Source organism: Gavialis gangeticus, unplaced genomic scaffold (assembly GCF_001723915.1).
Source record: "Gavialis gangeticus isolate Ggan-Ray unplaced genomic scaffold, GavGan_comp1, whole genome shotgun sequence".
Classification (NCBI taxonomy): domain Eukaryota; kingdom Metazoa; phylum Chordata; order Crocodylia; family Gavialidae; genus Gavialis; species Gavialis gangeticus.
In genome coordinates, this window is record NW_017729016.1 from 5,854,884 (window position 1) to 5,868,319 (window position 13,436).

The 13,436-nt window shown below is 45.5% G+C and overlaps 2 protein-coding genes across 5 annotated transcripts in view; one reads left to right on the top strand and one right to left on the bottom strand.

The window, feature by feature from the left end:
* E4F1 (E4F transcription factor 1) overlaps nt 1–3,750 on the top strand; it is a gene marked incomplete at its 5' end in the record, with an annotated part of 18,218 nt that extends 14,468 nt beyond the window's left edge. Inside the window, 3 exons of the mRNA XM_019512585.1 lie at nt 1,093–1,253; nt 1,759–1,821; nt 2,608–3,750. Coding sequence (XP_019368130.1) covers nt 1,093–1,253; nt 1,759–1,821; nt 2,608–2,955 — 572 coding nt within the window. The remainder of the gene's footprint in view (nt 1–1,092; nt 1,254–1,758; nt 1,822–2,607) is intronic.
* A 366-nt stretch (nt 3,751–4,116) lies between these two features.
* Nucleotides 4,117–13,436, bottom strand: part of ZDHHC4 (zinc finger DHHC-type containing 4) — a 14,533-nt gene continuing 5,213 nt past the window's right edge. Inside the window, exons 2-7 of one of the 4 annotated variants that reach the window (XM_019512757.1) lie at nt 12,791–12,921; nt 9,521–9,594; nt 8,106–8,284; nt 6,892–7,017; nt 5,681–5,925; nt 4,117–5,025 (exon numbers count right to left, since the gene is read on the bottom strand). In XM_019512757.1, coding sequence (XP_019368302.1) covers nt 4,741–5,025; nt 5,681–5,925; nt 6,892–7,017; nt 8,106–8,284; nt 9,521–9,594; nt 12,791–12,913 — 1,032 coding nt within the window. In that variant the 5' untranslated portion in view covers nt 12,914–12,921 and the 3' untranslated portion in view covers nt 4,117–4,740. Of the gene's footprint in view, nt 5,026–5,680; nt 5,926–6,891; nt 7,018–8,105; nt 8,285–9,520; nt 12,231–12,790; nt 12,922–13,436 lie in introns of those variants that run through there. The other 3 variants (XM_019512759.1, XM_019512756.1, XM_019512758.1) reach the window with 3 other exon arrangements.

Below are 13,436 nucleotides of genomic sequence, written 5' to 3' on the forward strand. Positions count from 1 at the left end.
GGCCGTTTACAAACTAGTCAGAGGGGACCAGCAGGCATTGGGGGAGTCCGTTCCCCTGAGCACTCCCAGGAGTGACTAGAAATAACAGTCACAAGCTGGCAGAGGGGAGATTCAGACTAGACATCAGGAGGCGCTACTTCACGGTCAGGGCAGCTAGGATCTGGAACCAACTTCCAAGCTTAGTGGTGCTGGCTCCTACCTTGGGGGTCTTTCAGACAAGTCTAGACAATCACCTTGCTGGGGTCGTTTGACCCCAGTACTCTTTCCTGCCATGGCAGGGGGTCAGACTTGATGATCTGCTCAGGTCCCTTCTGTCCCTACTAACTACGACAAACAGCTCCCATGCTGAGGGGGGCAGGGGTTGATCCATGATGGCTTCCAAGAAGCTAATCCCAGCTCACCTCTTTCTCTGATAGCAGCAGAGGGATTAAAATACAAAAGAAGCTCTTGGCTCCAGGAGCTTCCTAAATTTGGCATTTAATTACTGTAATGGAACTTGTCTTTGAGTAACTTCACTCATCAAGAAACCACTCTCCTCTTGCCTTTTTCTACAAAACACCATAACGAGGTGTGCAGCTGGCATGGTCTGCTGAGCAGATGTTAATAATGTTATGTTCAAGATGCTAGCAAATAGTGAGCCAAATGACTGGATTATCTGCAGTGGATTCTTTGTTTAAAGCTATGCTTGCTTAATAAGCCGTAATGTCACGTGTACGTGCTGGACGGTACTGGTTCTACAGGATAGTTGCACATCTGCTTCTGAAAATACATTACATAAGTAGCTGAACTGTGTAGATACAGTGGATTGTTGGGGAATCTCAGGTCTAGTCTTGTATGTTTATGAGGAACGTTTTAAGTCTCCTGTGATTTCAGTGCTCAGACTGTCTTGTGTATTCCTAGTAATTCCAGTAAAGTCAAGGCCAGATTGTAGTCTCCTATGGAGCATGACTTGGAGACGGACATTTGGACTGAAGATAACTAACTCCTCCCAGTAATGTCCAATAGAAGGTGTCACTAGTTTCATGTGATACCAAGTGGAACGGGTGCAATTCCGATGATGAAAACCTTTGCATCTCCTGGATTATCATGCAGGTGGCTGCCTTCTTGCATTGAAGGAGGCTGAAGAAGTGATGGTTTCAGAGGAAAGCCAGTCAGCTGACAACTTAGCTGCCACCGTTATTTCTGAAGATCCTCACACTGTTCTGGTGGAGTTTTCCTCTGTGGTGGCAGACACTCAGGAATACATCATTGAGGTAACGTAGCCAAAACCATTGAATGAGGAAGGACAGTGGGAAGGAGGGCTTGTTTTGCACTGAATCCAGTGCAGTGCTTGGCCACTAATGCCCACACAGCTGTGCATGTTCCTCCCCTGGCTGCTGTATTGGGAGGAGCATGGGAAATGGGGTCCAGCCAAAGCCACCTTCTCCCCCAGGGCTGCAGAACATGCAGGAGCTGCATCCCCACCTGTGAGGCAGAAGGACCTGTGTGGTTCCTCCCCTTTACCCTCATTTTGCATGGCCTTGGGGGAACTGGGGGAGGAGAGAACCGGGTGAAGATTCCAGCCAGTCCTTATCCCCTCTCAGCAACTCTAGTTCACGGCCTGGGGGAACTGCAAAGAGCTGCCCACTTCAGAAGATTATTTGACCTAGGAGAACAAGGAAGGCTTTGCAGGAGATACTTACAGTCCTAGTCCCTAGCTTCTCCCCAAACAGGATTCTGTTGTAGCATTTTAAACACCATCTTGTTGTCTCTCTCAAGACTGCCACAGAAGACATGGAGACCAGCGAAGCTACTGAAATAATAGAGGGAACAAGACATGAGGTAGGCAGGCCCTGTCACCATGCTGCTTTGCTATTCTGCCTGTTATGCACTCCCCTTGTTTAAATGAACTCTAGGCATCCAAAAAGCCACATCGAGTAAACCAAAGCCCGGCTGGCTTGTTTTGCTGGAAAGATGCAGTTTTGCAGAACTGGCTCTGTGGCCCAGCCAAAAATAGTGTACCTCCTGGCTAAGTAAAACAGCGTGTTAACACCTTATGGCCTTTGTGAACCTGATCCTCTTAACAAGTCACAGAGGATACTAAAAGTAAAGATGGAATGGAACAGGGAATGTCAGCACTACACATCCCTGCCTCGTCCCACTGTGGTGATGGACCAGTCTTCTGCTGAACAGCGTGCAATTCCCATTGTGATTTGTCCAGCCTTTTAGGTTTTTGCAGTGCCGCTATCGCTGTCATTTGAGTAACTAGTCTGTGACCTCCAACCTCAAGCAATCATTTAAGAATAACTGAAAGTATTCTTTGGACAAAGTAATTTTGTCCCCAAATGTAGGCAAAGATTCATCCCTCAATGACATACAAAGATTCACTCCTCAGTTCACCCCTCAATGAAATGCATCTCATCCTCTTGCCAAGGGGTCGTAACTTCAGGAGATGGTGGAACTAATCTGAACCTATTCAGTGTTGTCTGTATCAGCTGTAAAACTACTGGTTGGGAGTTGCATGTGTAGCTGTGACATAACTGGCAGGGGATGCCAAGCAAGCAGAACTGTCAACATTTGAAATGCTTTTTAGAAAAAAAATAAGGCTGTTTCTCTCCTTTTGCACAGATGGACAGTCACATCATGAAGGTTGTACAGCAGATAGTGAACCAAGCAAACTCTGGCCACCAGATCATCGTGCAGAACGTTACGGTGGCAGAGAACTCGGAGGTAACCACTGATGCTGCAGACACAATCACCATAGCAACTCCAGAGAGTCTCACGGAGCAGGTTGCTATGACATTGGCTTCTGCTATAGGTGAAGGAGCGGTGCTGACGACAGAGGGTAGCATTGAGACGGAGGAAGCAACAGTAACGATGGTTGCATCAGAGGACATTGAAATAATGGAGCACGCAGGAGAGTTTGTTATAGCTTCCCAGGAGGGGGAGGTGGAGGTTCAGACAGTGATTGTGTAGCCCCTGGCACAGGGTGAGTGGCAGACCCCCAGCACATCTCCAGCAGCATTTCTCTCCAGGGTGGGGAATTAGGGTAGAGCTGCATAAGCTGGCCCATCCCGGTGTCTGAGGAGTGGGAGGAAAAGCCATCTTGCATACAGTTATATATAAACCAAACCAAACCAAACCCTTTATAACCAGATGGAAGTGGCTTGAATCAAATACAGCCCTGCTATTACACTTTTCAGTTGACATGGAAATGTCAGACTCCTGCATGGTTTTACTGTGGAAGTGACTGGTCAGTCTTGACTGCCACAGACTCCGTGTTTTGTACAGCTGCCTCAAATAAATGAACGTCCTTTACAAAGCAGTAACCTTGGACCACAGGACAGTAGAGTTCTGAGATTTACCTTTCAGCATAGAAGGTAAAGCATGCGTGTTGTTTCTTGCAAGAGAGACTCCTCGCTACCTAAGCTAACTGTAGTCAGTTAATAAACTCCGAGGCATTTTTGGGGTGAACTTACCAAAGCTGGAAGGCTTCTACTTCCTGCCTTCGAGCCTCCCGTTGTAATGGTAATGCAGGTGTAGCTTGCTTGATCATGAGAACAGCCTTACGTACATGTGTACGAGCAGTACATCACTATATCCTTGCTGGGTCACAAGGCTGCTCCAAGAGCTGGCCTGTCCATGTAGAAAGCCATACTGTACATGACGTTTTTTACCCAGGTACAGATTTTTAATTGCCTCTTGTACAGTTTCAGCTTGTAAATAAAAAAAAAAAAATACATTTTTTTAAATAAAATATATTTTAAGTTGCTTTTGTTGCTCTCTGATTTCCACTGTGAGTGAAACAGTGACCGTGAGAACAGCGAGGTGTCTCTGCCACAAGAGCAGAGGTCAAAACAAGGCTTTGGGTATCTTTAGTTCAAAACCAAGCACAAATCTACTTGCTGATGCAGCTGGGCCACAGCCTGTTAGGCCAGGAAGCCTGCAACAGAGCTATGATAAGTCTTTGGTGAGGGGTTTGGATGGCTTTTCCATTTATTTTAAAAGAAAAAATATATAGAATAAAGTATTCAGCAGTCCTATACAGATGAGGTGGCAACAAGTAATGCGGTTCTTGGTAATACCTGTGAGCCACGGTTTTCTCAAGGGACCCAAGACCTAGATATAATCCATAAATCTAAGATTAGCTGTACAGCATACTAGTGCTTTGGGCATACTCGCACAGAGCTGATACGCCTACATAACTATAAGATTTAACATGTTCCTTTCATGAAGTGTCTGCTTACCCTAAAATGCACTGAAAGGGCCTTTTCAAGGACTTGTATGTTAATTTTATTACAATACTTAATACAGGTCCTTGAAGGCTTTATTTGCATAGTTTGATATATTTTTTTTCCTGCTGTGATAGTTATGATCCTGCTTCATGTTCGTTAGTTCTTAAGCACATATGAAATGTGGCTTCCCCAAGGCTAGCATCATACCTTAGCTTTAACTCTGCCACTCAAAACTTACTGAAGACGACAGAACATTTTAGGATGCATTGAGCTATAATCACATCTTAAATGGCTGCTTTCTACTGAGACCCATCATCTTAATCAATTATGTTCAGTGGAACAGATATAAACTGATTGCTGTCTCCAAAATGACTGCATTAACAACTGTATTTTACAGTTATGTTCTTCAGAACAAAATCCCTGAATCGTAGCACTTAGTGGACATTAGTGTCCTTTCAAGAGTCCTTTGTGGCCTAGGAAACCCCTGGCAGAAATTAAAGACATTTTTAAAAAGAGTTAAATTTCCTCAGGTGTTTTTCTTTCTTTCTGAGACTGTGGGAGGTTTAATGATTTCCTTTATGTTGATCCAAACTCCTTTAGAGTATGCATTCCTGTATGCAGTGTGCTTGTCGTGGGGCTGCTGCGCCTGGCAGTGAGGGCACTCGTATCTTCTCGATTTATACCACTCGTTGGATGTTTGGTTGGTGACAGCCAAGTACAGAGTGAAACAGCAGTATGCCCCCAGTACCAGAGAGAGGACTACCACAAAGCCAAGCATAAAGATGATCCTGGGAAAGATCAGGAACAGGTGCTGCAAAAACAGACAAGTAGTAAGTGGCTTTAAAGGCACAGGCCGTACCCTCTGATTTCAAAGCACTCCGATCAGTGCTGTTAATCACAATGCAGTTCAGCTCTGTGAGGGCAACTCCAAAATGAACCACTTATTACAACACTGCATTTTGGTTATCTTATCTTCCCAGTTCTGCCGGCCCACGGGCTATGCGTGTAGTCAAAGTTAACCAGAAATACACCCCTGGGGGAACCGTGTGTCTAACAGCCCTATGAGATATTTAACTTCCACTGGATGGGAAGGGGTCCACTTTGACATGTCAAGGACAGTAAACAACCTGGCACGCTCCTTTAAAAACTCATTTGTACGGGATAATGGTAACCTGATTTCTGTAGGACCATGTCTGTATGTATCAAAGCTTTATGTTGAGCTGGAATTCAGAGAAATGGATTTTCTGAAGAAACTGTTACCTACATCAGTTGTATACTTCAAAGTGCCTGTGATGACAATTCCTCTAACAATATGTCTGGGCTCCCCGCTATGAAGCCCATAGGCCCTCCACCCTTATATAAGAGAATGGATGTGCAAGAGGATTCTTAACAGATGAGACCAAATCAAACCTTTGATCAGGCTTCATACTCAGAAGCAGGTTAAAGTCTAGATACTTGGAGTTTACCTGAATAAGAAAGGGAATCTCAACCTCGTGCTCCTGCCCTTGCTCATCAATGTAACTCCCGTACATCATATTTGATAGCAGCACTACTTGGATTAGAAAGGCTACTGTTATGATTACGATGTCGGCAGCCATAGCAGTCAGAGTGAAGAGGTAAATGATGAAATATCTCATGTTGAAGGCCCCGATACAGTTGTTGACCCAAACACAGTGGTGGTCAAAACGATGTACACAGAAGTTACAAACACCTGATCAAAAAAGGAAATACAAGGCAATGTAAGTTATCTGGCTTTTAAAGGACATCGGAGATTTTTATGCAGCATGGCATAGTTCTTTTAAAGGCCTGTCCAGGACTACGATGAGCATTAGCTGTTCTGGTACAAGCAGAGGCAAGTGCCTAATCTTACAGGGTTAGGTGTGTGTGCAGGAGTGTCTGGTGGTGGTTGTGACAATCTAAACAGCCTTCCAAGTCCCTTCTAACAACCTTGTATGGTCATAAGACTCAGAGAAGAGCCAAAAAACTTTTCCAAGAGCATGTGTCACTTCTGTGTTTTTAAAGGATAAACAAGTGAAACTGCTTCAACTTGTCCATCAGTTAGAAAAACTTAACCTTAAAGAGATCAACCAAGGCTAAAACAGATTTGAAATTCAGTTCCCTGTTCTACTCGCCTACCAAGGCTGGAACTCAGAGATTTGGGTTTCTACAGCCTACAGCGGCACAGGCAAGAGAGAGCAGCTCCCTGTTCTGTTTTAGGTGATGGCAAGACCGCCATGTTCTGCAAGAGAAACGCATATCCTGAACTCAGGTCTTGGGAGGTAAGGCCTTTTCATGTCACTGCTCTAACTTCCCCATGTAGGTAGCTAGCTTGCTTTCCCAGTGTCTTTTCTACGAAGTGGAAATCTAGAGCCACACGTAAGAGACTGTGCCTGCAAGACATTTCCTGGAACCAACCAAGGTTCTAGTCTCCACAGCTGTAGTCTCAGACACCTGCGAACCTCTGTTCAGGGGGTTTATAAGCAGCCAAGCTATGGAGTTGGCCTAGTGAGCTGGAGGCCTTCCTACAAATGAACAAGAACACCAACGACCTTGTGCTAGACTTCATCTGGGGAACTATATTAAAGGCATGGGAGTGGCCATTATTGGTAAGAAATTGATTTGGTAGAAGGTTGATTTTGTTTTATATCTCAACAAGCATAACAATGACAACTCTTACTGCAGTGCTTTGACCTGGCCGGCTTTTCCATGTGGCATGTGCGACACATGACGCCTTTCCGAAACATCGCACCGTCATGTGCATAAACCCGAAGATAAGACTCTTGATTTGATTTTGTTATTGTACCTAGAAGAGAAACAGTGCCATGGAGGAGCAAACTCGTTCCCTTAAAAACATTTAGTAGAGCACAGGGCTGCTTCTGTCTTTCAAATCCATCTGTGTGTTGCCAGAATGTGGCAGGAATGTTGATGACTGTAATGAATTGCTAAGGGTACTAAGCCCATGTTTGGCACTATTCCCTATGGCAACATCTTACTGGATGGAAATCAAGTTACAAAATATTGATGTTTGCAACTTGACCCAGACCCACAAGAAACACACGGCAAACAAAACAAAGGCTATGAAATCAGGAGGATGGCAGCGCTTTGGAAAGGGGAGGAATACACTATAAATCATCCCCTCCCTTGGCTTTCCCTCTTCAACGCCTGTTCAAAAAATGCTCTCTTGGTTTCAGAACTCTCCCAGGATACTCTCTGTAGGCAGCCATTCTCCACTCAGACCCCTCCTTTCAACCAAGCCCATCACAGCAGGTAGCAGTTACAGCAGTGATGGGTGGAGGAAGAAATGGGAAGGTGAGATCATTTGACGGAAGGTGCAGAGTCAATTAGGATGCAATCCTGGCTCCCAATCACAAGAGTTGCCAGGTCCCACTCCCTGCTCTGGAAGCTTTAGCATTCCAGCCTTCGGAGCACATGGCCACAATACAGAACATACAACCAGCCTGCTCTCCTCCTTGCTAGTGGGTAATTACAAGCAAAGTGCTCTTAACATCCCCACATTCCCACCCCCCACACACACACAAACACACCATAGTTTTTTGTGGGGGAAGTGCTGAGGGGAAAGGTCAAACTGCCACTTGTCATTTCAATCCTTTGTATTTGGAGCACTAAGACACTGGGATGCAGGGAACAGTACACCACACAAGGCTGAGAGTGCTTCTGGTCAATTAAAGGATGCGCTGAGCCATTGGAGGAGGCACTAAGTCAAAGGCAAGGTGACCGTCACTCACACAACGCACCCATTTCCCCAGTAAAAGCTGCATGCCTTGGATTTCTAGCAGGACACCACGTAACATCTGAGCCTTCATTTACTAGTCACTTTGTTTTTATGTTCTGTTTTCACACAGCTGCCACGGGCGCACGGCCGGAGCTTACCTGGGTTGGTCAGAGTGCACAGCGCGAAAGCCCCCATGTTCACCGCAAGCAGCAGGTATGGCAGCAGAAGGAAGCCCGTGTTGAACTCCAGCTCTTGGCAGTAGCCAAACACTTCCCAAGTGTATTCACCGTAAACTGCTGCCTCCAAAGCTACGTGCAGGCCAGCGAACAGGCTGTTTCTGGAACCAGAGGGGAAGGGCAGCCCATTTCACAACCAGGACCCAAGTCGTGAGAGAAGCTGCGCTTGGACAGAAGGCTTCAGCAGCAAGGACTTTCCCCAAGCTCCCCGCTGGGTTCCCGGTCTCACAGGCCTAACTAGGATTTCCCAGCAGCCCGGCCAACTGCTCTCTTGCCTGGTGTTACATCATGAGCTCTCCTGAAGCCAGCAGAAAGAGCTCTCACAGCTGGAGACCCCTCCCTGCATGACCTTCCCAAACCTGCTTGCTTGTTCTAGTCAATCTCAATAAGCCAAGTACAATGTCTCATAATTAAGGGGGCCCATGTGGGCACCGACATTTGCCGTTACGACAGGCCAGGTCTCAGACAATAACACAGTGCTGGCAGAGACTTGGCATGATCCCCAGAACCGTTCTAGAAGCACTGAATAAGCCAATTCAGCACCATCTTCACTTTAAGAAATGCACAGCTTAGCAGTCCGAAGGGAAAGGCAGAAGCAGCAGGGGAACAGACAGGTGGCATTTTGGGAGGTTATTGAGGGCAAACACAAGCTCAGGCCTGTGAAAAAGGCTGCAGATGCCACTACAGACGTTTGAATTGCATGCTGTTTCTCTAACGTTTGGACTTGCAGGAGGTACAGCACCCTGAGCCCAGCAACGGCCCAAAAAATGGGTGCACCAATGGTGGAGGCTGAAGGGAAGGGCAGGTCCATTAGCTCTGCTGCTGTGTCACAAGTCAGCTGGCACCGCACCAAAGGTATCAGTTTTATGCTATCAGCAGTGCACACTTTATTACAGCTTGAACTCTCCATTGCCAAAAAGTCTCCGTTTTATGCTATGGTTTTCATGCTGCTCTTGACATCAGTTTCTGGGCAAAATCCAGAAATAAATTCCATATCTGTCTCTGCTTTTGCTGGCTCTAGCGACAGCCTGGCTGACTAACCTGAACACAGACAACTGGAGCTCTCCCAGTACCCAAAGGGATGAGAACATCCCTTACAGAGAGAACTACTGAGCTACATTATGTTGTTATCTGTAAAATCTACTTCATTCTTTAAGGGTTGACTTCCTCTCAACAGAGGAAGACGACCAGCAGGGAAAACTTTAAAGGGAATCCGTGGTAGCCCCTGACAAAGAGAGAAGTGCATTTAAGCGCAATCTAGCATGGCTTTGCGGGTGCCAGTAGGATGATCAGAAACAGGCCAGGAAAAGGGTGTTAAAGGAAAAAAAGTGTGGTACCGTGTGTGGAAGAGCCTCTGAAGCACCCTCTGCATTGCTCTTTGAAGCCGTGTTGGGACTATGAATGAAAATACCTGCAGCAAATGAAAACACCATGTCACTTGAGTTGCACTTGAGTGCTTGTTCTCCCCTGTGAAAACTTCAAACAGTGTAATATTGAATGTGTGTGTTGCACCTTCCCTCTGGGCATTCCCAAGTGTAGGACAAACATTAATAACACCTCCGAATGCCTCTGAGGTAAACATACCCATTTTACAGGCAGGGAAGCTAATGAATGGGGGGCTGGATTTATACAACGGCTATTGATGCCCCTAGATAAACAGGTAGGTGTGTTTAAAAATCCTACTTGATCTCTAAAAATTCATGGAAACTAATCCTAAGCCTATCCAATTCAACAGCTTCATGTTTTTCTGACTGTTACTTCAAAACCTGCCATATGCGGAGGAGGGAAGAGCTGCCTGCTTCCATTCAGGAACACACTTAGCTGACTCAGTGCTGCAGGACTGCTTGTCTCTTCACAAGCTGTGCACAAGACAACTTATCTCTATAGCAACACTCCACTTCATCAGTGGTGCAAGGAGTACAGCAACAAAGCAGAACAGCTACCCGTGACGAGCAAGCAAAAATACACTGCACCTCATGTCTTCTATCAGATGGGACAAGACAACAAGAGACACGACGCTTGGGAGAGATGTTACGCATAAGTCTTCTCACTGGTGTGTCTGATGGCTGTTTGCAGGAGATTAAAAAAAAGAGGCTACACTAGAGGTGTAGGAGGTGCATTAGACATAACTAGGCATAAAAACAACTTACTAGGAGTCTTTCAAAACCCGGTTTTCAATTAACAACATGGACGTGTGTTAATTGTCATTCATTGTTGATTTGAGAGCTGGCAAAAGGAAACACCCAATTTCCTTCCATGTAAAAATTAATGTGGTGTAGCATAAGGAGCTCTTTCAGAGGGCTTCCCGCCCCCCTTGAACTAAACAGCATTCATGTTAGCCAAAGCACAAAGGCTCTTGAGACTGTTGCGTTTGCCTCCAATGGTTACAGAAGCATATGGAGAGACCTGTAAATAGACTGCAACCATTTCACTCCAATGAGCCAGTGGAAGCATGAAAACCAGAGCAGTAGGATGGAAGCTGACCTGTCAGAGAGCTAGAAACAGCTGTGGTATGTGTAAGTACATCATTTTATTGCTCAGAATATACATGCAAGGTAGTTAAAATAATGCAGCCAGATCCGACTTCTACAACCTGTGGATTTATGCACTTTGGAACCAGGGGCTAGAAATCATCTTTTAAAAGATACTTTTTATCAATACTGGAAATTGCCCTGCCATTGATTATCTTGTGAGAATTTCAAATTACATTTCTCTGAAGAAACAAGTACTTCTTTACATCTTAAATGGTATTTATAATATATTTTGTGTTCATGGCAAAAAAAAGAAAAAGTCATTTTAAGTAAGAAAGGAAGGCTGATGAGTAACTTGGTCTGTGTATTGATTCAAGACCAGTATAATGCAAAATGAAAAGAAAATACTGCCAGTAATAAAAGCCAAGATCAGCTCAGTCGTGTAACTAAATGTTAAATGTGACTAGTTACTGGACTGACTTTTCAATCTTCTTTCCCTGCCTATACTACAGCATTATTACTTTCTGTTTACACAGAAATATTTTGAAGAATCTAAACTATTTGTTTCTTCTTGTTCTAAATTCTCTTCATTCATGTCATTCAAGAAACCCTGAAAATCTTTAATCCTCTTTTAAAATTCCTCACTACGCTTGTTAGCATAATCTAGGCAACCAGCACTATGACATACGTGTTGTTTAGTAACATTTGACAAATATTTTTTTTCTGAAAGGTTTACAGTCAACTTCCAGGCTTCTGTTATTTTTATTCTCCATCAAAATACAAAACAAACTTTTGCCGTTAGCTACAAATGCTGTAAAACACGAGTCCACAGGGCTTTGGGACTCTGGATTATCATGCAATACCACTGAACCAATGTCATTTTTCAATTGTCACATGCAAGTTAGCACTATTTGGCAGTCATTTCATGCACCGAGCGGTATGTTCATGTGCGCTAAATTTTGGTGTTGGTTTTGCAGTCCCAGATAATTACACCCTTCGTTTATCTGCAGAACAGAAACAACGCAGGATAACAGCTGTGCAAACTTCCCCCTGCTGGTGAACAAAGGGATTTGCTGAGTGGGGAATTCTGTGTCTGCCGCTTGTGCAGATTTTGGTGCTTCTGCTGAGACCAGCTGCTAAATATGATAGCACAATCTGACAGAAAGAGCTGTTAACTGGACAGAGATCTCACTGCAGAAAGGCCATTTAGTATGAGATAGCAATAAGTTTTGGTCACTCTCTGCAGCTTTTGAACTGGTGATTAAGACATGAAGGAAACTGCATTTCTATTCATGATGTCTGTTTACATCTACTTAGAGGGGTATGCCTTGGGCTCCATGGAGGTGTCCACATGAAAATTACGATGCCACCCAAATTCCTTGAAAACTCAGAGTCCAGAGAAGCTGGGTAGGATCAGGGAGAGAGCTCTTCCCAGGTTATCACAGGCAGGCTGACATAGGCTGTTTCTGCTCCATCCTCTGCATTCTTGGATGAAAAACTGCTCACTAGGGCGTCCCAGGGGAGGACAAGCAACAATGGCCATGAACTGTTAAAGGATGGTTTCAGGCTGGATGTAAGGAAGAGCTTCTTTATGGTGAGGGTGACCAAAATAGACTTCCCAAGGAGGTGGTGCCATCCCCAACCTTGGAAGTCTTCTTGAGGAGACTGGACAATGATGCCTTGCTGGGATTATTTGATTTCCACAGTATTCCTGCCCAGAACAGGGGGATTGGACTCAATGATCTTTTGAGGTCCCTTCCAGCCCTTAATTGCTATGATTCCTCACACACTGTCATACAGGGATCTCCCAGGAAGGGGCCAACCCACATCTTTATCATCCCTCATCTGTTCTGCCAACAGCCTCTAAACCTGCCAGGCCTGGGCAGAACTGACTCCAAGCAAATGAGTGATGAGCTCTTTTCTACTTTCCGTGCATTCTGGGATATAGGTAATGTGCCAGATCTCCCTGTTCTGTAAGGTTTAGCAAGCACCGTGCTTAGCCCTGCAGAGATGCATCTTGTGCCCATGAGAGTCAAAGACAGAGGCTCACCCTGCGCTGGTGTGCGCTCATCCTCGCACTAAGGAGATGCTGCTACTACCTGGCACGAGCATAACGGTTAATGTTGGCTTGCTTACCTGGGTTATGCAATGCATACCTCTGGCAGGGACACACTGCTTTCTTCCTGCACAAAAGCAGACTAGAGCAACGCCAGCCAGAACTAAACACACGTAAATCACGAAGAGAGCCAAAAAGTCCATCTTGAATCCTGCAACACAGCAAAAGCAGCTTGTCAAGTTTGCCTCCCACTGCGCTTCAGTGTCTGGGATTAGAAACACTGAGCGTTGTTTTATTAGACCAGTAAAATACAGGAATTGGCTCCAAAGAGTCGATTTCAGAGCACTGTTTCCTGTGCAGCTTCAACAGCGCACGTGTGGGGCATTTCAGAGCAGGTGGGTATAAAACACATGAGGACGAACGGGAATGCATGACAACGGCACTGGAAAGCTACGGATCTGGTAAGACCGCGGCACCCGAGCGGTCTCTGGGGTTGCCTGCAGCCAGGAGGGAGCTGCGCTTCCTGCTCCCGCGGGCGCCACTGCAACGCCTGCTCTCGCCCACATGGGATGGAAGGGGGTGCCTCAGTGACCCTATGGAGGTGTATGGGGGGGTGACAGGGTGACCCTATGTTGGTTGTATTGGGTCGTCGCAGTGACCCTATATGGGGTGTACAGGAGATGCTGGAGTGACCTCATATGGGACATACAGGGGATTTTGGGGAAC